At 42.6% G+C, this 23,774-nt stretch overlaps 1 protein-coding gene across 9 annotated transcripts in view; it reads right to left on the bottom strand.

The window, feature by feature from the left end:
• SV2B (synaptic vesicle glycoprotein 2B) overlaps positions 1–23,774 on the bottom strand; it is a 201,852-nt gene that overhangs the window by 59,288 nt on the left and 118,790 nt on the right. For 8 of the 9 annotated variants that reach the window (XM_016927459.4, XM_016927458.4, XM_016927461.4 and 5 more), the window contains one exon: positions 15,648–16,490. The exons of the other annotated variant lie outside the window; for it this stretch is intronic. In XM_016927459.4, coding sequence (XP_016782948.1) covers positions 15,648–16,098 — 451 coding nt within the window. In that variant the 5' untranslated portion in view covers positions 16,099–16,490. The remainder of the gene's footprint in view (positions 1–15,647; positions 16,491–23,774) is intronic. 9 annotated transcript variants of the gene reach the window in all.

Below are 23,774 nucleotides of genomic sequence, written 5' to 3'. Positions count from 1 at the left end.
TTAAAGGTGGCATCCAGAGGAAAGGTGGTAATGAAAGCAGACAACGAACACGATCCCCAAAGAAGTGAGTGGCAATACACAAGAGATTCAAGGACTGAGCACTGAGACATTCCAACATTTAAAGGCCAGGAATATGAAGAGAGACCAGTGATGGAGAACAAGAAGGAGCAGCCAATGGGCAGCTGGAAAACGAGGAGACAGAGGTAGCTTAGATGTCCAATAAAGAAAGCGCATCAAGGAGGAGAGAGTGACTAACCGTTAGAGTTGCTGTGAACAGGTGAATAAGCTGAGGATGACAGCTGACTGCTGAACTGAGCAAGTGGAGGCCAAGAGTGATCTAGACAAGAACAGCTTTCTGAAGAGGCGAGGATTAACTCCTGCTTAAAGATGAAACATCCTCACTCATTCATTCTACTGAAAGTGGGTTCAAGTGAGAACAGAAAGTGAGGAACTGGGTTCAGTGAATTTTACTGGAAAGGGAATAGAAAAGATGTGTGTGGGATCAAGACTGAAGAAATGTGTGGTGTGCTGGTGGGAATGATTCCATAGAGAGATAAATATTGATGAGGAGGAGTTACAAAATGATGAGAAAAAGGATTACAAAAGTGATGTTCTGGGGAGGTGAGAGGGGATGAGATACAGGGAGACCAGTGAGCCTTACACCTCCTCCACTGTCACAAGAATACGGGGTCAGCACAGCGGCAGCGAGGAAGGTAGGTGTGATAACAGGGGCTATGGAAGTTCTTCTCCGGTTACTTCTGTTGTTCTCAGTTCAGGAGGAACTGAGTTTATTAATCTGAGAGTGAAGATGAGGAAGAGATGCTGGAAATTGGAAAATAGTGGATAAGACACAAAATAACCATCGAGGAGAGAGTGAAGGGATGAGGGAAATGAAGGATGATGGCTGGCAGCACAAAGGATCCTCTGGAGGCTCTGCATCATGAATTTAGTGAGGCCAGTGGGCAACATTGTATGTTCTGTGTTCCTGACCACCCAGGTGCAGCAACGGGGTTTAGGGACAGATGGAGGAAAAGTCGGATGCAACCAGGGGTGGGGAACACAGCAGAGTAAGAGAGGTGCAAGGAAGCTGGTGATGTGCACAGAAAGTGACTGTGATTATGGACATGGACATTAAGCTCAGTGAGGAATGTGGTGAGAACAAGGGGGTAATAAGAGATTAAAAGTCTAAAGATTGGAGAGGACTTTAAGGAAACGACAGACCAGGATAATGGAAATCACTTGTTAAAATCTCCAAGGACAATAATAGAAAGATGGTTGGAATGTGACCGTGATGAACCTAGAACTAAAATTCTCCAGGAATGAGAGCACATGGCCCAGTCAGTGGATGACTGCAACAAGAATGTGTAGTAAGTGATACTCTCTGATGACAAGAGATTCGAATATGAGATCTTTTAGTCAGGAGAGAGGGAGAATGGCCTGGAAATGTCCAGGGGGAGCAACAAAGAGCAATGGTACAAGAGTGGAGGCTGTGACGGGGCCAAGAGCACTCATCTGAGGCTGCAGGGCTAATTAACATCCTCAGAGGAGAAGGGGGAAACATAGGGGAACGGAGGCATGTACAGTGCCATACGGGAATGCAAATGTGGGTGGTAAGGGGTGTCCTGGCAGACATGAACCTCTCACGGTGATTGACATACAGGGATAAAGAGCATAATGAAATTAGTCCTGATCTTGGTGGCAAGGCTGGTAGTACTGGGGAGAAAAAATGCTGGGAAGCTTACCAAGAATACATTGAATTCTAGAATCTTCTTTACTCTTGCCAGTGGAAAAATGGAGGTCAGAGAGAGCCATCTTGGTTTTTGGGGGTTTTTTAGTCTTTTTCTTTATTAAAATGTTGGCTCCATGACAGGACTGGAGGGACTAACACCTCTTGTTCATCAGTAAACAAGCCCGTGAGTAAGTTGACTCTTTAAGGAGCTACTGAATAAAGTGAAAAGTTAAAAATATACAAATACCAGCTCATATTTACTGGATCCTTACTGTGTGCCAGGAACTGTGATGAGCCCTTTATGGGCTTTATCTTATTTAATCCTCACAATGCTTCTGTAGGCAGGTACTAATAGTATTTTAATATCACACATTAAGAAACCAAGGTTAGGGAGGTTAAGTTACTTGTGTAAGATGATAGGGTTAGTGATGTAGCCAAGATATGAAGTCAAACAGCCTACCTTTAAAAACCTTATGCCTGCAATAGACTCTGTTGGTCACGTTCCCAACAGCCCTTTTCCCTCTTCTTCCTTGCTAAGGGAACCCGGGCTTTTGTTCAGGTATTAAACGTGTTCAGAGAGATTGCCTCCTCAGACACACTCAACCCTAAGGGATCAATCATAGTTCATTTAACACGGTCATCTTCATCCAATTTTTCTTGCCAGTGATTAATCCAGGCAAGCCATAAGACTTGGTGGACACCTGCCAGATGATTGGAAAGCCATTATCGGGGGACTTAGATTAGAGCTATGGTGGCTATCTTGTGACCACCATGGAAAGTAAAGAGAATCGCAGACATGCCAACCTCATGCCCTGACATCAGCGAGTCATCGAACCAACTCTGGTACCACCTACTTTGAAAATTCTTGATCAATAAATAATGAGTATCTTTATGATTCAAAGCTATTGTTACCAGAAGCCAAATGCACCCTGTACACATGCTGCCTCCTAAAAAAGAAACCATACTAATGAAAGACTCTATCTGATTGGTTTAAATAATCATCTCTTACAAGCAAACAGCAAGACAACTTGGCACAGGGGGAAGAATTCTGTGCCAATAGTCAGGAGTCCCAGATTCTGGTCTGAGAGTATATGACCTTGACCAAGTCACTTTCTCCTTGGGGCTCAGTTTCTTCAAGTCAGAAACGAAGGGCATGCTAGGAGGTCTCCTTCCTTTCTTTCATTTCTAATATTAGATGGTACTATAATTTTGTAATTCATGCCTTATACCTTATAATCTGTTATCATGTCTCCTTTCGAGCACAAGACTTCCTTTTCTGGGACCCACAGAGAGGTGAGGCAGAGAGGACACGGCAAGGACAAAACTTCTTTGGACTATTTTCTGCACATCCCCAGCAGAGATTGATGAATGCCTCTGAGTCAGCAAAATCTCCAGTGGTGAAACAGAAAGCGTACACTCCACACATTCAAGCAGCCAGGCCAGCCCACACGGAGAAGAGGACGTTCACATCCAGCCTGTTCAGTGGACCCCATGGGGCATTTCAAAGGCTATTACATTTCCAGGACCTTCTATCACACCCCCTTTCTTCCATCCCTGCTAATATTTGTGACTTTCCAGGTTTCTTCTCTGAAATTAAAATCAATCCTTTGCAAAGTGAAAATCAGTTCATCTGAGCTAGTCCTGGTTAAGATTTACAAAATAAAGAGGAATTTTACACCCACTGGCCTGAAAGAGTCATTTTAGCTGGCAGTCATGAGCTCCACCGAGGACCCGAGTGTTGTCTGTCTGACGGGGTTGCTGGCGGAAGGGATGCGGGAAATTCTTTGTGCTCTGTTGCTCTGCTCCATACTTAGTGACGGATCATCTCTTGGGCCCCTGACACAAAGGATGGCAATGTCACCGCTCAGCTCTCTGGCAGCCTATTCTAGGCTGACAGTCTAGCCTCAGGGATCACTGCAGACCCCTGCAGTTTCCCCTTCCAATGAAATCAGCTCGGTGCTGATTTTACACCCACTGGCTGAGACACAAACAACATCCCTCTCTTGCCTACAGAGATGGGCTGGCACTGACTCCAGCACCCTGAGAGGCCAATGCCTACCTCAGACTTGCATCTTATTGGAGTCACGCATTTTGCATAAAAGTTGTTTAAGGTTATATGTGTAATGCGCACCTGGAAAAGTCTTCCAGGGGTGGGAGAGCAAGATAAAGGAGAAGCAACAGACTTTGAAGTCAGATATAACTGGATTTTTGAAATCCTAGATCTGTCACTGACTAGTTTTTCCAAGTTACTTTACCCTCTTAGAGCCTATGTTTTCTCATCTGTTAAACAGTGAAAATCATGTTTGTCTTTCAGGTCATTATAAAGGTTAGAAATGGTATAATATAAGATACCTAGTACAAAATGGATGCAAAGAAAGAGCTTATCAAATTATAACTCTTGGTACTGGTGATAGTAGTATAATTATTATAATTTGATTTTAAATTAGAAAAAAAAGGAACAGGTTATATAAGACAGTGGGAAACAACTGATTTATTCGTATCAGTTTCTTTTGCTTTCTATGAAGAAGTCTGTATGGGAGAAAATAAACCTTTCAACTTCATTCATATGAGGGAACCCATTGTAACAATGAGTGGCAACACAGGACAGGAAAATCACATTAGGAACTGGGGTCCAGCACTCATGCCTTAAGGTCTCTGGGCAACACTCCCCTCATTGCATAAATACAGACTATCACTCTACTCATCTCACAGAGTGATTTAAAGACCAAATAAGAGCGATTAGGAAAACCATTGAAAATCTGTAAAGCACTGTACAAGATTTTTTAATGCAGTTCCATTTTTTCATGCTACCGAAGATATGTGCAAATATTCCAAACATCATCGCAAATACAGGAAGAAAGCCATGTGGGGATCGTTCCTACTTTTTAATACAGCTCGATAAGCAAAAACCCTGACATCTCAGCAGCTCCTACTGATATACAGTCTTTGTCTTAAGCAAAAACCCTGACATCTCAGCAGCTCCTACTGATACGCAGTCTTTGTATAAACTACGTGGCTCTCTACTCTGGCTGTACAATACTGTCACTATGGAGCTATTAAAAAATGTACATGCCCATGACTCATCCATAGACATTCTGGCTTAGTTATTCCAAAGCACAGCCTGTGCTTTTTATCAGCAGCTCCTCAGGTGATTCTATTGGGCAGTTAGGATTAAGGACATTCATCTAGTGCAGTGGTTGTCAACTGGAAGTGATTTTGCTCCCCAGGGGACATTTAGCAATACCTGGAGATGTTTTTGGTCACAACTGGGAGCAGGGTGCTACAGGCATCTAGTGGGTAGAGGCCAGGGATGCTGCTAAGCATCCTACAATGGAAAGGACAGCCCCTCAGAACATGGAATTGTCCAGCCCAACATGTCAATAGGGCATGACTTTGAGAGGGGCCACACAGAGGACTCATTCTAAAGAAAGTCAGGAACTGCCCATACTGCACAAACATAGCTCAGCAATATTTCTGGTTTCACATGCTCTCCAGAACCTTGTCATTTCCTCCATTAGAAGATGGAGTCTATTTCTTCTTTTTGAAATTGAACTGGTCTTTATTACTATCTCAACAAATAGAATTCAAGGAAATAACATGCTTGACTTCTGAGGCAAAGTCACAAAAGGCTTCTGCTTGTCTTTCTCTCTCAAGATCTCTTTCCAAGCCAACAGGTTAAAAAAAAAAAAATCCAGCTACCCTGGAGCTGCCATGTTGGAAAGATCACATTTAAAGATCATATGGAGATAGAGACAGATGCTCAAAAGAAGCCCCAGCCATCTGCGTCTTCCAGTCTGGGTACCAGATATTTGTGTGGGTGAGCCCTCCGATGATTCTAGCCCCCACCTTCCAGCTGCCCCAGGTAATGTCAAGTGGAATAGGGGCCAGGTGTCTGCCCAGACTGCAGATTTATAAGCAAAGTAAATGGCATGGAGGTTTTGGTTCTATGGGGAGTATATGTTTGCTTGCTTGTTTGATATGCAATAGTAGATAACCAGAATAAAGTCCTTTATGATTCTATAAAAGATCCATCTCTAAACCCTCTTCATTGGGCCACCAAGGTCAAAAGCTTACATATACTTGTACAGGGAATGATCTTTATATATTTCCAGCCCACTCCCAACTCTGCAACTTCCACCTCCATTCTCAGTAAATATGCCAATTTACTTAAGAATTCCTCTCATTCATTTCTGTTGTGCTTTCTGTGGTCTGGAAGATCATATTTTCCAACATGTGGGTCAAGGGTCTTATGAGTCTTTTTTATTCTTGGTGAAGTTTTCCATTGTGGAAGCAAATATAAGCATAAATATAGGTGAATCAATACAAATAAATAACATATGTTTATTCTGATAATTAGCAAATTGGTAGTTACTAAACATCTTTCATTTGCCAGGTCTTCCAGAAGGGTGCACTTAACTGTGGAGGAAAAACAACTCATTAAAGTCTTTGAAGGTGACATTGCCAAGGGAGATATTCTGCAGGCAAAGTGGACAGAATGTTCTGAGACATCCTTGCTTTAATCAATGTTGAAACAACTGAGAAGCTAAAACATCAGGTTTTGCAGTTGGATCAGGGGAGCAGGATGAGTACTGACTAAGCACCTACTGTGTGCAGATCCTGAGCAAAGTAGTTAGGGCAGTTAGCAGGGGTAATTTCATTTAATTTTCCCAACATCCTTGGGAGCTAAGAACCATCCTCTACTGCCCTGTCTTCTCTCTCTCCCCCTCTCTATCTCTGCATCTCCCTCTCTTTCCAGACATTGCTGTTTATTCCCAGTAAAACTAAAATCTACACAAGCTCCACATATCTTTGATTAAATCTTGATCAAAATCCAATAACTCAGAAACTGTAAGTTTCAACAAGGAGTTAATAATTTAAAGTTGTTGACACAAGTGCTTTTGAGACTGGTAGTAGGCTCTCTCCTTTGATGTTGGAATAAGCTGAAAGGCACAAAAAATAGCAGTAGACAAGTGGGGAAAGTGTCACATTCAAAGCTAAATCCATACTGAATCTGTATCTCATATGATAAAATGAGTGTTTTGTGTGCAAGACCTTCTCCTCGAGAGATTTTTTTTTTAACCCCCAGTGGTTTAATTGTGAAATTGCTCTTAATCTTGAGAGTACGGAGCTTGCTTTTTGGTTGGCTGGCTAGGTGGTTGGTTGGTTGGTTGACTGTAGAAAAACTTCTTTCTATTCATTGTGTGTTAGTTACAGAAAAGTGAATTTACTCATAAGCTTTGTAATAGTCAACCCTCTGACTATGAATTCACTGACTGTATTATAATAAACGCAACCCACTGTGTAAAAATGTAAATCTCTTGATGTTAAGAAGGGTTTTCTTCCTTGCATAAATTGTACAAGAAAATAATGGTGCTTATAGCAGAAGTGTTTTTAAGGCCTACATAAAAACCTCAATTTTTCAAAACACTCAAATGGCTTCTACTATTACCTCTAAAGACTAGTTTAGGAATTGCGTATTTCTTACCCCAATAACATTCTATGGGTTCTCCCACCTCCAGTCTCTCTCCTCAATGATCCTTTCTTCACCAATGTGGTGATTCTGCTAGTTGCTCGGGATGTCTGTTCTAATTATGCATTCCTGAACTGGGGGAAAAACCACAGAACAAGTTTGAGGACCCGCTGTGAGATGGACCTGAGCTAAAACTCCATTGATCACCTAACCACCATAAGCTCCTACTCTGACTGATGGGCCACAGTGACGTTTTCAGTCTCTTGGAATTAGTGTCAGTTCAGAGCAAGTATCTTCAAAAGGTCTGACTATTTTCCTTTCCCCAATGCACAGTCACCTAGTAAAAGCCCACAGGTCTCTTTGGGGAACACTGAGAGAAAGATTAATGGTATAAATTTTTGGCAGTGTACTGGGGTCCCTCCTCAAGGAGATTCAGCCTCCCTTTCATTCAAGGGTTTCTGGGTCTGTATACTGGCTCAAGTCTGGGAATTGACCGAGAAGCCGTGATGCTCTGTTTCTATATTTCATGAGACTTCTGTTCACTTGACCTAGAAGTTTACTCTTATCCAGATCAAGTAAGAGTTTAGTAGACTTCCTATTTATTTCATTTCTAAAAATGCCACAATGAACTAGCCAGTACCACAGGTCTACATAGGTCAGACTGTTCTGATTTCTGCTTTGCCTCTGCTGTCCACTACAATAACCACACTCCCCTTGCCTTTGGTGACTGAGTGCCACCACTTGGCCCTTGCACCCTGGGATCCAATTATTCCCACTGCATTTAGGTGTTGCAACTCCATGACTACAGTCCACACTGTAAGGTCTGTTCCAGAGAGCACAGTAATCACAGATCTCTTTAAGAACACTGAGGATCCCCTCAAAAAACTCACATAGTCATGGTAAAAGATGTGTCCTCTGAACCCTCCAAGTGAGGGTGAGTAGATCTGAAATGAAAAATCCGCTCTAACATGCAAATATTCCTAGACCTATCAATCTCTTCCTCTAACATAAACCAACATAGGTCTGGCATTTCGACTTCGTTTACTATGGGCCACATTTTGGTCTACATTTCAGCCAACCAATGAAACAAATAGTAGAGTTTTTTCCAGCCCTACAAGCTGCAACATTAAATGCAGAATTTCTGCTTAGTGGGCCCAAATCAATAAATTTAGCCTGACCCAACTTTATGTTTCTTCCACCAGTATCCCACACCCTTAATATCCATTCCTACATATACTTTCCAGAAAAATCAAGTCATTCTTTTGGAGTGTAACCACCTCTTCATGGTCCACATGTTGTGCCTCACCTTTAGAGGCCTGATGGGACTTGACTCTAGTTACAGGTCTAGAAGCAAAGAGGGGTGGAGGGGGTGGGTCCTGACGAGAATCAGCAAGTCTTGCAAGGCAACTGCCTCAGGAGAGGCAATTACAGACTCCTCAGTCAATGCAAAGTTCATCTCCTCTGAACGGGGGCAGAGAGGATGCTTATAATGGCAAAGAAGACTCATCAGAATGTAGGGGCTCAGTGTTCCCAATTTCATCAGTCTTCCCACACATCCCCATGCTGACTTTCAGGATCTCATTCCTTCCCAGTCAATGTTCTCACTTTAACAGAAGACACCCTGCAAGGCTGGGAATTCAATTTTCACTGTAATTCAGCCACTCACAGAATGAGATTCTGGGTTTGGTTTTCAGCAATCTCAGGAGATAAGGATCTCTTTCAAGGGAAACACAGAAGCTTTCAAATCCTTTATGCAGCATTTGAACTGGGAATTTGAATCCTTGGGCTTGTTCATTTCTTTCCCCCACTTTGTCCAGTAACATTAGTGCTAACAGCCAAAGTCTTTATACTCATTAGTTTGACAAAAATGTTTGAAGGTATCATGTACTTGGTCACTCAGATTCTTGCCTATTATAAGGATTTGATTAGATGTATCTAGTGATATTTTATGTATCTTCATTGCCACGTCACAACATGGACTATCAGTGCTCTCTTTACTCCTAGAAATAGAGTCAAAAGGGTCTTTAACGTGGAATCAACATAAGTGCCCATCAACAGGGGATTGGATAAAGAAAAGGTGGTGCATATACACCATGGAATACTACACAGCCATAAAAAAGAACAAAATCATATGTTCTTTACAACAACATGGATGCAACTGGAGGCCATAATCCTAAGCAAATTAATGCAGGAGTAGAAAACTAAACACTGCATATTGTCACTTATAAGTGAGCGCTAAATATTGGGTATTCGTGACATACAGATGGGAATAATAGACACTGGGGACTACTGGAGAGGAGAAAGGACTGAAAAACAGTTAGGTTCTTTGCTCACTACCTGGATGATGGGATCATTTGTATCCCAAACCTCAGCATCATACAATATATCTATGTAACAAACCTGCACGTGTACCCACTGAATCTAAAATAAAAGTTGAAATTCTATTTTAAACGTGAAAAATTCAAAAGGAACCACTGCTATAACAATATGTCACACTCAAAAAATAAACTCTTTAAATCTAATCAGATTAGAGAGCCAATTCCAGAAACCCCAGAACCAATTCAGAAAACTCATCCTCAAAATTCCGCTCCTCTAGAAGCACTCTCAGTACCAAAATCACTGGGGCAGAGTGATCACCCTAAACCACAGGCCCCATCTTATCACCTCCTTCCTCAAAGGCATATTTCATAGCTCCCCATTAAACAGCTCTCCATTGCCGGTGGAATTAACTCCACACTCCTAAACACAGCAATCCGTGTACGTCTGCTAAGGGAGCCGTTCATTTTAAGTCTATTCTATTTCTTCTGATGCTTTTTGTTTTCACAAGAGCATCAAGTAATCAGTCTATCCTGAAGAATTACATGATCTAAACAGTATAAATAAGAACAACTGATATAAATCAAACACAGAAAGAAATACATGGACATTCCCAGTGGTGGATTTCACCATCATGAGTAAGTAGGTAAATACTTGGTCACTGAGGACATATTTTGTGCCACAGAAGTGACCCCCCTCCATGCCACCCCCTTCTGAGACACAGAGTGGCTCCTCCTTTCAGGAACTGACAACGAATTTAGGCCTAAAGAAAACACGGCTCATAAATCAAATATTATGCCCTGATGCTCGGCTAGAATTTGCATATAAAACAATCACAGGATAATCTTTCACGACAGCAGAGTAATATATCTATCTCTGAGCTGCTATGAAAATTCAGCTCACAATTTATTCTAATGAATCTGCCCCATCTGACATTGCTCTGTGTCCTCCGTATGGCTGGCACAGACACCATGCCCCAGGGGTCAACTGTTAGATTCTAAATCACTTTCTGAAAGGTATAACTCCCAGAGTCTTTTCACTGCAGACGGCAAGAAACTAACAGCCAATAAAATACACAAGTCACTGGATCCTTCCAAGAAATGAAAACTCTGCAGGCAAAACACGGAACTCTTGCCTGAAAGTGAAGCTCACTATTATAGGCATGAAGGTAGGGAATAGCCCACAGTTCCAGGTTGAGGTGCTTATTTGCAGTTGTGAAAAATTGGTGTCAACTTATCAAATGCAGGCAGAAAAGGATGGGGTTGGTTTGCCTTACGTGTCGCCAATATTGTCATCCTATAGGTTGGTGCAAAAGTAATTGCAGTTTTTGCCATTTAATAGTAATAGCTCCAGGGAGACAAGGCTCCCACACTCAAAAAATAAAGTATCTTTAAATCTAATCAGATTAGAAAGCCAATTCCAGAAACCCCAGAACCAATTCAGAAAACTCATCCTCAAAATTCCGCTCCTCTAGAAGCACTCTCAGTACCAAAATCACTGGGGCAGAGTGATCACCCTAAACCACAGGCCCCATCTTATCACCTCCTTCCTCAAAGGCATATTTCATAGCTCCCCATTAAACAGCTCTCCACTACCAGTGGAATCAAGTCCGCACTCCTAAACATGGCAATCCGTTGTCAGTGATGTCATTTGTAAGAACCAAAGGGCTTACCTTGCCACATAGCCCTGAGCTTCCTAAGTTTAGTCATTTCTTCGGGTGATTTTTTTTTACATACCCAGAAAATGCATAATTATCACATGAAAGGTTAAAATACATGTGGATTCACTCATCAACCACCAAAAACTGTGGAATCTCAGAAGAAAGACTTCAGATTGGCCCAAGGTCACACAATCGTTAATAGAGCAATTGCAAAAACAAATCACCTAACTCTAGAACGCCCCCCACCCCATCAACCTCAAGCTCTATCCCTTTACACTGTCTTTGTTTCCTTCCTATCTGAATAAAAGTGAGAAGGCTGAATGTTGCATTGCATGATTATGTTGTGGTGTTTGTGTTTAACATCTCTGTGTGACCTCTATTTCCGCCATTAGAATAAAACTCATTGAGTGCCAGGACTTTGTCTCCTTGTATTGCTATAAACCAGAGGAGTACCAGGCGTGTGGTAATGTTCAACCATTTTTTAAAAGAATGGGTGAAGAGTTTAATTAACAAATGAATGCCTTCTCCTTCATTGAGAGTTGAAGGAGACCAACTCCTGGACACTAAGCAGGGTTGAGCCTTCAATGTTAACAATATACTCACAGATCTTTTTCTTCCCCAAGTGAGACAGTTCTAGATGAAGATCCAATAAAACATAACGCTCAAGAGAAGCAAACATTCATCTTTCTAAAAGCTCAGAAAAATAGGACAGCAGCACCCAGATATTTTTGTCACCTGGCCAACGGATATTTCTTTATTTTCCAAATGGATTCATTCATTTCCAGGAAAAAAATAACAAAATATCCTATGATTTGACACTTGAATTTGGGAGTGGAGATTTCTCTTACTGAATTCCTTTCCTGGGCCATCAAGTAGGAGACAAGCGTAAAGACATCACTTTCAGCGACTTTCTTTTTCTTTTCTTTTTTTTTTTTTTTTTTTTTTTAATGAGACAAGGTGTCACTCTTTCATCCGGGCTGGAGTACAGTGGCACAATGACAGCTCACTGCAACCTCTGTCTCCTGGGCCCAAGCAATCCTCCCACCTCAGCCTCTCAAGTAGCTGGAACTACAGGCATGCACCACCACATCTGGCTAATTTCTTTTGTATTTTGTAGACACGGGTTTCACCATGTTGCCCAGGCTGATCTCAGACTCCTGGGCTCAAGTGATCGTCCCACCTCAGCCTCCCAAAGCACTGGGATTACAGGCATGGGCCACCACACCCAACCAGAGAGTTTCTTTTTAAAACAGAGAGAGGATGGGGAAAGACAGAACTGAGTTAGCAGCACTCAAACATAAACAGCCTTTTCGCCAGCTGAGGCAGGATAGCTTGACCTTAGAAGTCTACCATAAAAAACATTGGCTGAAAGAAATTTGCAGTCTCACCTGAGAAAATCTGTTCCTGAGTCATTATCAAGCAATCAATTTAGTAATAAGAACAACCACAATCGACAATAATAATAACCAAGATGTCTTGAGCACTGATTAGGGGCAGGTACTGTTTTAGTCATGTTAAATGGATTAACCTCATTTAGTCCTCAAAATAATCCTATGAAGTAGATACTATTATTATCTCCATTTTGCAAACAAGGAAACCAAGGCACAGAGAAGCCAGGCAATTTCCCAAAACCACACTACTAAGAACTGGCACAGCAAGGATTCAAATCCAAGCAACTGGCTCCAGGGCCACGTTGCTTCATCATCTCACTGAAGCTATAGCTCACTGCAAATGCCAGACGGGAGAATGGCAGAATATAAAGTAACGAGAACTAATCATTGTTGAGAGGGCAACAAGCGCTGGTTGCTTTACACCTGCATTATCTCATTTAGTCCTCACAGCACTGCATTACTGCTCTTATTCTACAGATGGAAACACCGAGAATTGGAGGAGTCATAACTTGCCCAAGGTCACTGGCAGATCGATGACATGTAGGACATACCCAGCTGCCAAACCCTAGAGGTTGGACTCCAGTGCCCACATCATTATCAGCATACCATGTTCCCTTTCTGTTGGAAGCAGTCTGGTGTTCCAAGTAATCTATGAGGTGCTTGATGACACAGAGAGCAGCCTGTGCATGGCATGACCTCCTTCCCACAAATGAGGCGTGAGAGAAAGGCAGTATGGTGTGGCAGAATGGGCATAGACTTTGAAATCAAATAGACCTTCGGTCAAACCCCTGCTCAACACTTACGAGCTATGTGACCTTAGATAAAACTCTCTGAATCTGTCTCTGCATGTTCACACTGAAGGACAAAGATCATCTAACCGACATGGTGACTCTGAAGATTCCATGTGACAGCGTGTGGAAATTCTGGCCTCATGAAATCCTCAAATCATCCAGCCCCCGGATCCATTTAGACACTCATTTTCTTGACCACAAAGAGGTTCCCACGAGTGCACAGGAAGTCCATCTATGTTCAGAGGGTCTGCCTTCTCCACTTGGGTGGAGTCACCGCATCTTCTGGGCAGACACTAAAAGCAAAATTACAAAAACCTGGACTCTCAGATTAAGACCACGTTCCCGCAACTCCCAGCATTTGCCCCAGGAGCCAGCAAGAGCTGCAACCATACTGCAGCCCTGTTAATGAGGCTGCCAGGCACCACGGTGCCAGAGAGACCAGCAGGCCATGAAATCATTACCGACATTGCCAATTTGGACTCACAGGGACCCAGGGTTTCAGTTGGGAATACTGCAAAACAAATTAATGTCTCAGAAATGTTTACATCAGTTGGAGATGGTTTTGTTTTGTTTGGGGTTTTTGGTTTTTGTTGGTCGGTTGTTGGTTGCTTGGTTTTGTCCTTTGAAAAAAAAATCTACTATTTATACTTAAAAGCAGGTAGCAGAATTTTTTAATATGAAAAAGAACTACACTAAAATTATGTTGGTGTTTAAAAACTCCAGGTGATATCTTTGCTTCTCAAGCCCTTTCTTCTGTTTGCATATACTCTGTCTCTCTTGGTGCCCTCATGGTTATATCTGACACAGTTCTAATCATTTTAAATGGCCCTTTAGTTAAACACAAACGTGTAAAATCATTTTTAAGAGCCCCCAGGGACAATTTTTTATGCAGAGGTTCTTTATTTTATATCTCAATTTTATTTACAGTGGCCCTAAATCAGGGGATTGCAAACTGCAGCCCGCAGGCTAAATCTGGCCCACTGACCATTTTTTGTAAATAAAGTCTAATTGGAACATAGCCCATTTGTTTACGTGTTGTTCAAAGCTGCTATTGTGCTACAGTGACAGAGTAGAGTGATTGTGACAGAGACCATCTGGGTCTGCAAAGTCTACAATATTTACTATCTGGGTCTTTACAGAACTGTTTGCTAGCTCTTGCTCTATAGCAAGTATCGGGGACCTGAATTGCACCAGGTATTTCATAGAGACTGTCCCTACCGTAACCAAATAATTCTCTGTGTTTGTTAATGTCTGTTTGTTCAACTACATGCAAATTATTTGAGAGACAAAAGCTATTTTCTTCCCAGATCCTGAGCACAGAGTCTAGCATAAGGTAAACCAATAAAAAATATTTGTTGAATGAAGGAGCTGAATTGCTAGATAGATTTTGAGCTCTTGAGGGTCATAAGCATGTCCTGGTCTTGAATGAGAATTTGACTTATAGTTAGTTCTCATAACTACATGTTTGCTGCACAATTAATTTCATGGACTCTAAATTTAGAGGGTAGATACATTTTTCAGGACATTTGGTGACTAAAGACAAATGCTTGTCCATATGATGATGAATCTTTTCCACATCACACCATTTGTGCACACCCTCTCTCTAATTTCACAAATCCTCTCTGCCTCAGCCTGATGCTGATGCTTGGCTCTGATGGTGCTGATCTCTTAATTGATTTGCAAAGCTGGTCCTCTATCCTGCAGAATCCATCTGTGCTTCACAGCATAGTTCCCAACAGCCTGCAGGGACTCCACGGGTGTGCTTAAGCCCACCATTCATCCCCAGGGTATGTGGGCATTCAGCCTACTAACATTTATGTACATGAGAAACCAGGAACAGACACCATCAGACTCTGGAAAGACACAGAGAGAAGGACCAAGTGGAAGAGACCAGCCAGAGATCTCTTCCCAAATGTATTTGTCATTTGGACATGGAAGAAGGTTTAATTTGCCACTCCCACATTTGCCACTCCCAAAATGTATTTGTCATTTGGACATCGAAGAAGGTTTAACATGAAGAAGAAAGAAATCTGACTCTCAAGGAGGCAACAAGATCTGGAAAGCAAACTAAGAGCTCAGAAGTCAGATAGACCTCAATAGAAACCTAAGCTCCAATACTTATTAGCTGTGCAAACTTAAGCCAATCAATAGATTTCTCTAAGACAAAAATTCCTTAACAGCAAAATGGGTACATTGTGATATATTTAAAGTGCCTAATAGTGACAGATACTAGATAAATTTTACTTCTCCTTCCCTTTCATTGGAGGGATCATTGGAAATTTCCACTTACCTAGCATTCCTTTTTTGGAACTGGACAGACACATGTCCTTCTCTGCACTGGGCAGGGCAAAACTCACCACGAACACTTCCACCCCATCGGCCATCAGGGCCAAACCCAAGACGAAAAAGAGGATCCACTGGAAGCGGCCATGGCCACACTCATCCATGATGGTCTCGTACTGGTGGGCCAACTGCTCCTCATCTTCCAGCCTCTCAGCCATCAGGTCTGTCTGGCCCCGAAGGCTGTCCATTCTGGAGGGCGCCATCTTGGCCTGCTTGGCCTTGACATCATCTGGGTGAGGGATACCCTGGTACTCGCCCTCATAGATCTCGTCTTCCTCATCATGGCCTTCGGTGACATCACTCTGTGCATCTTCTTCTGGGTTGGACTCATTGCCACGGTAATAGGCATCACTGGCAGCATAGCCCCCATAATTGTCCTGATACTTGTAGTCATCCATTCCTTGGTTCTGTGACTGCCTGGTTGCCTTTTGAGCTATATCCCTCGCTCTGTGGTAGAGGTTTGGGCTATTTCAATAACCATCATTCATTATGTAGTTCAAATGTGAAATATGTTCATGTGACTTCTTAGGTGAAAGTCACACTCGTTTTCTCCCCCCTTTATCTCTCAAATCAACCAGATTTGTGCAAAGACAACCTAAATATCCTTTTGCACTCGATGTCTGTTGGAAGTCTGGAAAGTTTCAAGCTCTGGTCTCCTTCAGAGACTCAGAAGTGTTGTGTTGGAAAGTGTTGATTAGAAATGGATCCAGCTGTTTTTCTTGACAGGGAGCGAGCAGGACTTGGCAGACTGCGTGCTGGCCTGATTTGTCCTGCCACCGAAGGTTATGCTCTGAGAACAGAGAGAAGGGATAGAGAAGAATTTACAAAGGTTGAAATTCTAACAAAATACTCTCAGAATTAAGCCAATATATTTGGTAATGCCAACGCCTCATGTGTAAGGTGGGAGAAATCTTATCAGACATTCAAATTTCTATCAACTGAATGAGGATTGAATCAGTGAAAGTGGAGGCTAAGGGAGAAGGAACCGTGGTCAGAGACGCCCTTTGAAGCTCTAATTGACCCATGAAATGGGTGCAGCAAACCAGCATGGCACATGTATACATATGTAACGAACCTGCACGTTGTGCACATGTACCCTAGAACTTAAAGTATAATAATAAAAAATAAAATAAAATAAAATAAAAATCTTATGCAAGAATGAAATATAAAGTGGTCAAGGGATTTATACTCTAAGACAATTTTGTATCATGGATTTTCTGTTAGAACTTATCAAGCCTTTGGCAATAGTGGAGGTTATTATAGCTGTTTCTGCTACGAAAATGCCGCTTTTCTAACTTTGTCATGAAGTGGCTGTACGATTTAACATCTAGAAATGTATGGCAAAAAAAATAGCCGGAAACATTTTTCTTGAATCCCAGCTTACTTTTGAGACTCAGCATTGTGGTTCAAAGGCCACTCTGTCCTCATATGAGCCTTAAACAGGCAGGAACAGGGGGCTGAGGATACAGCCAGATGACCTGGGTCTGAAACTCAATTCTGCTGCACGATGGTCCATGTGACCATACACGCATCTTTCCAAGCCTCAATTTTCTCCTGTATAAAATGGGATAACAATAGTACTTAATTCATAAGGTTGTGCATAAAGCACTTAGAATCGTGCCTGGTCTGCACGGGTAAATACTATTTAAGCCTTGACATGAATGTTGCTTCTTTTTTTCCCCCCTAGTTCCAATTCTGGACACCAGGAGGCAATGTTGTCTAGAGCCAAGATCTCATCCTATATCCCAATTCCAATCAGAGTCCCTCTGTTGACTCCTTTGCCCAATGGATTCTCATTGTGCCTAGAATCTCAGGTTTCACAAGGCTTGGGGCCACCATTTATTGTGGCCTACTGTGTGCCAGAAAATGTGCTGAGTGTATCACATCTCTTATCTGTAATTCCCACAACAGCAAAAAAAGAAAGAAAAAAAATCATCTGTATCTTCATTTGAGAGATAATCAAACTGTCTCCGAGTGGGTTAGTAATGCGATCAAGGTCACAGCATTAGGACCAGGTCACTGGTCCCAAAGCCAGCTCGTTCCAATGTCCTCATACTTCCCAAATGCTATCCCGAGGGACTGTCACATTAAATCACCTGGGGAGCTTTAAAAATACAGATTCCCAGAGTGTAATGAAGAAGGGCTGCTTCAAGCTCAGAAATCCAGATTTGCCCACAGCTCTCTCCAAGTGGCTCTGAGGCCCCACCTCACCGAGTAGCCCCTCAGGGCTAGGCGTCAGCCCCTCCTACACCCCCTACCCCACCCCAGTGCTCCCAGCTGCTGGACCCTCTGATAGGGATAATGCTCGGACCTCACACATTGAGGCTACCAGAGACTCACGCCCCAGGTCAAACCACCTGCCCACAGTACAGACCCCATCAACCTTTACAGGCCTCCCTGTCACACCTGAAATCCACTGTCCTTTCAGCATGCTCGGCAGATGTCACCTCACAAAGGATTGGATACATTTGTCCTCACCATGGCTACCTGACTCCTCCCTCTGCCCACAGCCCATCCCTGGGCGCTCTGCCCCACACCTGCTTCCTGGCCCTCCTGGTCTTCAGCCCTGGACAGACTCCAGCACTGAAACCCATCTGACTCAGACAACACAATGCATTTCCTTCTGAGAGGACGGAAACCAGTGGTTCTCAAACATTACAGGGTGAAGCACCACTCAGAACATGGGCAGCTCAACAGAAATGCCAATTCCAGGACCCCTCCCTGAAAGACACTGAATCTGCAGGATGGGGCAGGGCCCTGCAATCTGCATTTTCCACAAACAACACAGGGAATCCAGGACTGCACTTTGAGAAACAGTGCCAAAGAAGCCAGCAAGAAATACTTACTAAGAAATGATTCGCACTCTACTCTTTCCGATTTTTCACCATCTCCAGTAAATAAATTTCTATTAGACCATGTTGGCCTGAACCATGTCAGATTAACATTCTAAATCTGTTTTTATTACATCTATTTAGGGACCACCGGCGGAATATAAGACACATGTAAACAGCAGGAGAGTTAGCAGAGCGCTATAAAAACATGGAAAGAACGCCACCTGACTGAGATCTGGTGTGTTATTTCCATCCTGGGGGCCCTATAACAACGTCGTGAACCAGAAATGATAGACTTGCAATTCCAAAAGCACTTGTGGGACTCACCAGCCAGGGCAAAGGTTCTGGGAGCTGCTTTGCAGAAAGAAGACGATCTTCATCAAAACTAACTCCACTCACCTGATTCAGTTAAAAGAACTGCTGTGAATGTCAAGTGCAGTGGAGTAAAGGGGAATCACTGTCCAGTGAGTGTTCATTTCTATTTCATTTAAGAAATACAACTATTAATCATTTTCAATGGTACTGGCTGAATTGTGTCCCTATAGCGTGAAGGTATGTTGAAGTTCTGACTGCCGGCACCTCAAAATGTGATCTTATTTGGAAATAGAGTCTTTCCAGAGGTAATCAAGTTAAGATGAGATCATTCAGATGGGTCCTAATCCAATATGACTGATGTCTTCACAAAAGGACACAAAGACAGACATGCTCAAAAGGAAGACAACGTGAAGACCCAAGACAAATGCCATCTACAAGCCTAAGGCTTCCCAACCTGCAACAGATTCTCTCTCACAGCTCTCAGAAGGAGTCAACTGTGTTGACACCCTGATTCTGAACATCTAAGCTCCAGAACTATGACACAAATAAATTTCGGTGGTTCAAACCATCCAACTGGTAGTATTTTTTATGACAGACCCAGGAAACGAATACATTTAACAGGCCTAGTGTTTATCAAATAACAATATCAAACAGCTATGATAAAACAACCACAAGTGCAACTGAATTGAGTACTAAGGTGAGCATTTTATAAGCAATACCTCATTTATTCTTACGGCCAATGGTAAAACAAGATTGTTCTCTCCGTTTCACAGATTAAGAAACTGAGGACTAAGAAGATTGAAAAACGTGCCCAAATTAACACAGAGAATCAATATCAGGGCTTGGCTTTGAAATCCACGTTCAAAACAGAATGTTAGGGATGATACAGAGTGAAAGAAACTAAGACGCCAAGAAGATAAGTCAAGGTCACACGCAGAGTCGCTGGCAGAGCTCACATTGACACTGAGTTTCCAACTCTTTGGTTAGGGTTTGCTCACCCATCTTCAACAAACATGTCCTGGGATCTTGATGCTGAAGGCATTACAGGACTATGACATGACTTGATCCCCATTCTCAGAAGATCTACCCCTCATGAGAGAGTTAGATTAAAACAACACAAAGCATCGTGTGGTAATAAAAATTACAATCTTGATTATTAATAATAGTATCTTTCATTTATTGAATACTTGCCTTGAGGCTTCGTGCCAGCTACTGTGCTAAGTTTACCATGTGCTTTACATCTTTTAACCTGCACAACGACCGTATGAGGTGGGACTATTATTGCGCCCATTTTACAGAAAATAAGACTGAGGCTGAAGAACTTAGATAGACGACACAGGGCCACAAACATTTGTTCTCCAAGGGGTTCCAAAGGAAGGAGGGATCCTAGGGGCTGGGATCTGCTGAAATAGTATCCTAGAGGTAGTGGGGACGTCCAAAGGCAGGAAAGGGCTCAGAGAAACAAACAATGGAGAGGAAGGCACGGCAGGCTGGAGGACAAGGCTATGCAGAGGCATGGAGGCAGGATGGCTTTGCTTGTCTTGGCAGAATGAAGAGACCAGGTGGCCTACAGCAGTTGATCCAAGAGTGGGAGGTTATGGGAGACATGATGCGGAAGGAAACAGAATTCAGTCTGAATACCCTGCTCAGGGTTTGAAATTTTCTTTGAGAAAAGAGAGCCAGTGAAGGTTGTTAAACTGGACACAGCAGTGCAGTGCAGCAGGGCAGGGCTCTGGAAAGATCCTCCTGATGGGGATGTGCTCCTGGTTTTTAATTAAAAATCTAACGGCAATGAAACCAGGTAGAAGCTTTCATGTATGCACGTGTGTGTGTGTGTGTGTGTGTGTGTGTGTGTGTGTGTGCGCGTGCGCGCATGCTTGGTAATAGTCCAGAGGTGAGGTGAGGCCTGGACAAAGGTGGTGGCCACGGGGCTGGAAGGACAGACACAAGGGGACTCCCACAGGAGAACAAGTGGTGCATTTCCTATCAGGTGAGAAGGAAAGGCCGAGAGTGACTAGAACAATGATGACCCTAAGGAGCCAAATTCTGGACTGGAAACCTTTCCAGCATCCTATAATTCCTGTGTAATTAAGATTTAAAAAAAAAATATTTTTTCAGGCTGATCCACCTTTTTGGTATGATTATGGGATGTACAACAGTGACTCTGGTCTTAGACGGTCCAGGTTCCAATCCTGACTCTGCCACATCTACTACCTGCATGCAAGCTACTAACTGCTCTGTGCCCCAGTTTCCTCATCTGTAAAATGGTTATAGTAGGGTCATTGTGAGAATTCAGTTGAGATCATCCATGAAGAGTGCTCAGCACAGTGTCTGGTACAGATGTGATCAATTTAAATCCGATCTAATAGCTATTATTGTTGTTGTCATCATAATTATTGTCTGGGCATGAGGGCTCACACCTGTAATCCCAGTATTTTAGGAGGCTGAGGTGGGAGGATTGCTTGATTCCAGGAGTTTGAGACCAGCCTGAGCAACATGGTGAAACCCTGTCTCTACAAAAAAAATACAAAAAGTCAGCCAGGCATGGTTGCACACACCCGTAATCCCAGCTCCTCAGGAGGCAGAGGAAGGAAGATCACTTGATCCCAGGAGGCGGAGGTTGCAGTGAGCCAAGATCATGTCACTGCACTCCAGCCTGGGTGAAAGAGAGAGACCCCTGTCTCAAAAAAATAAAATAAAATAAAATAATAAACATGAAAAACAAAAATTATGATTATTATCTAAGTATTGACAATTAAAATGTAGCCAAGTTCTAAGCTTGAGCCTAGCCTCATGCCCCATGAGATTTGGGGCCCATCAGGGCTGGGCTAGGAAACCACACACAGAGAAAAACAAACTAATATTGAGTTCCTCATAAAAACAACTACCTCCCATGCTGCTAACCTCTTAAGCATCCTCCTTTAACTTTTACATTCTATTAGCCTCCGCATCTATGCTACATGACTCAAAATCATTGTGCAGCAAACTCTTGCTTATTACTAAATATCACAGAGAACAAAGTTAAAAATATGATAATCTAATGATGTAATGCTTCCCAAAATCTGTTCTGTAGAGCATTAGGCCTTTAATATTATCCTTTCAGTGAAAAATAGAATTCCAAGAGCAAGTAAGTTTGGGAAACACTGAATCTTCTATTCACTATTCTCTTTCAGAAATGCACAATGCACATTGCTATATTAAAGGCTATGAGAAGACCTGAACAAAAACCTGCTAGACCCCACAGTAAGATATCACTACACATCCATTAGAATAGCTCTAATCAACAGACAGACAATAGCAAGTGTTGGCTAGAATGTGATGAACTGGAACCCTCAGAAACTGACAGTGGGCATGTAAAATAGCCTTTGGAAGCTAGTTTGTCAGTTTCTTAAAATGTCAAACATACACTTACCAAATAACCCAGCAGTTCCGTTCTGAGAATCTACCCAAGATAAATAAAAATATATGCCCACACAAAGACTTGGACACAAATGTTAATAGCAACATTATAATTGCCCCAAACTGGGAACAGTACAAATGTCCACCAGCTGATGAATGGATAAACCAAGTGCAGTGCAATGAAACACTGATTAGCAATAAAAAAGAAACAAATTACTGATACAAACTACAACCTGGGTGAACATTATGTCAAATGAAAGAAGCTAAACACAAAAGACTACGTGTTGTATGATTCCATTTAGATGAAATATCCAGAATATGCAAATCCATAGACAGAAAGTAGATTAGTGGTTGCCCAGAGCTGTGGGTGACAGTGGGGAATGATTGTAAGTGAACTTGAGGAAATTCAGGGGCGTGGGGAGGGTGTTGATGGGAATGTTCAAAAACTGGATTATAGTGATGATTGTACAATTCTATGAATTTACTAAAAATCATCAAATTGAACACTTACAATGAGTGGATTTTATGGTATATAAAATATACCTCAATAAAGCTGCTGCCCCACCCCCAAAAAATATTTAACCTATTAAAATCAGTGTTTCCCACTCTCATGGGCTTCTTTTTCCTTGGAATCCTCATTAACATCCATAGAATATAGGCTGCTCTAAATAAAGATTTTTGTTCACTAGAATCTAAGCTCCATTCATCCCAGGATTTTGTCATGTCTTAAAAACCCATTTGGCAAGCATCCTGGAGTCTATTTGCATGAGGGACCAAGAGCTTCCTATTGGAAGAGAGAATTGCAGAGCACATCTTGGTCATAAGCCCGGTGGATTACTGCTGAAAGGAAGGATAATTCTGAACCTCTTCACCAGGCTCTGTCCAATCTTGATGGTGTATCAAGAGCCCAGAATGTGCCCAGGTGCAGTGGCTCATGTCTGTACTCTCAGCACTTTGGGAGGCCAAGTTGGGTGGATCACCTGAGACCAGGAGTTTGAGACAAGCCTGGGCAACATGGAGAAAGCCCATCTCTGAAAATCGTACAAAAATTAGCTGGGTGTGATGGTGCACACCTGTAGTGCCAGCTACTAGGGAGGCTGAGGCAGGGAGGATGGCTTGAGTGGCTTGAACCCGGGAGGCGGAGGTTGCAGTGAGCTGTGAGCATGCCACTGCACTCCAGCCAGGGTGACAGAGAAAGACCATGTATCAAAAAAAAAAGAAAGAAAGAAAGAAAGAAAGAAAGCCCAAAATATAGCAACTCTGGTTTGAACAATAACAAAAGATGGTCCCCTTAGCCAAGATACCAGTATCCTCAGGGCCCACCCATAGAGAGCTGAGCACATCTGGTGGTCCCTTTAGCAGGAGTCAGTAGCATCTGTGACTTCACTTGCAGTCAGCTTTGGCAAGAGATTCACCCCAGTGAGTCAGGGCAGAAGAAGAAAATGGCAGACATCCCATGCTTAGAAGGACTGGATACCCTTGGGTACTCCTGGAACTATTTGGCAGGAATTTGGTAGACACTGAGGCAT

Source organism: Pan troglodytes, chromosome 16, assembly GCF_028858775.2.
Source record: "Pan troglodytes isolate AG18354 chromosome 16, NHGRI_mPanTro3-v2.0_pri, whole genome shotgun sequence".
NCBI classification, from domain to species: Eukaryota; Metazoa; Chordata; class Mammalia; order Primates; family Hominidae; genus Pan; species Pan troglodytes.
The sequence above is the reverse complement of the archived record's forward strand: the minus strand, read 5'-3'. Positions and strand labels throughout refer to the sequence as shown.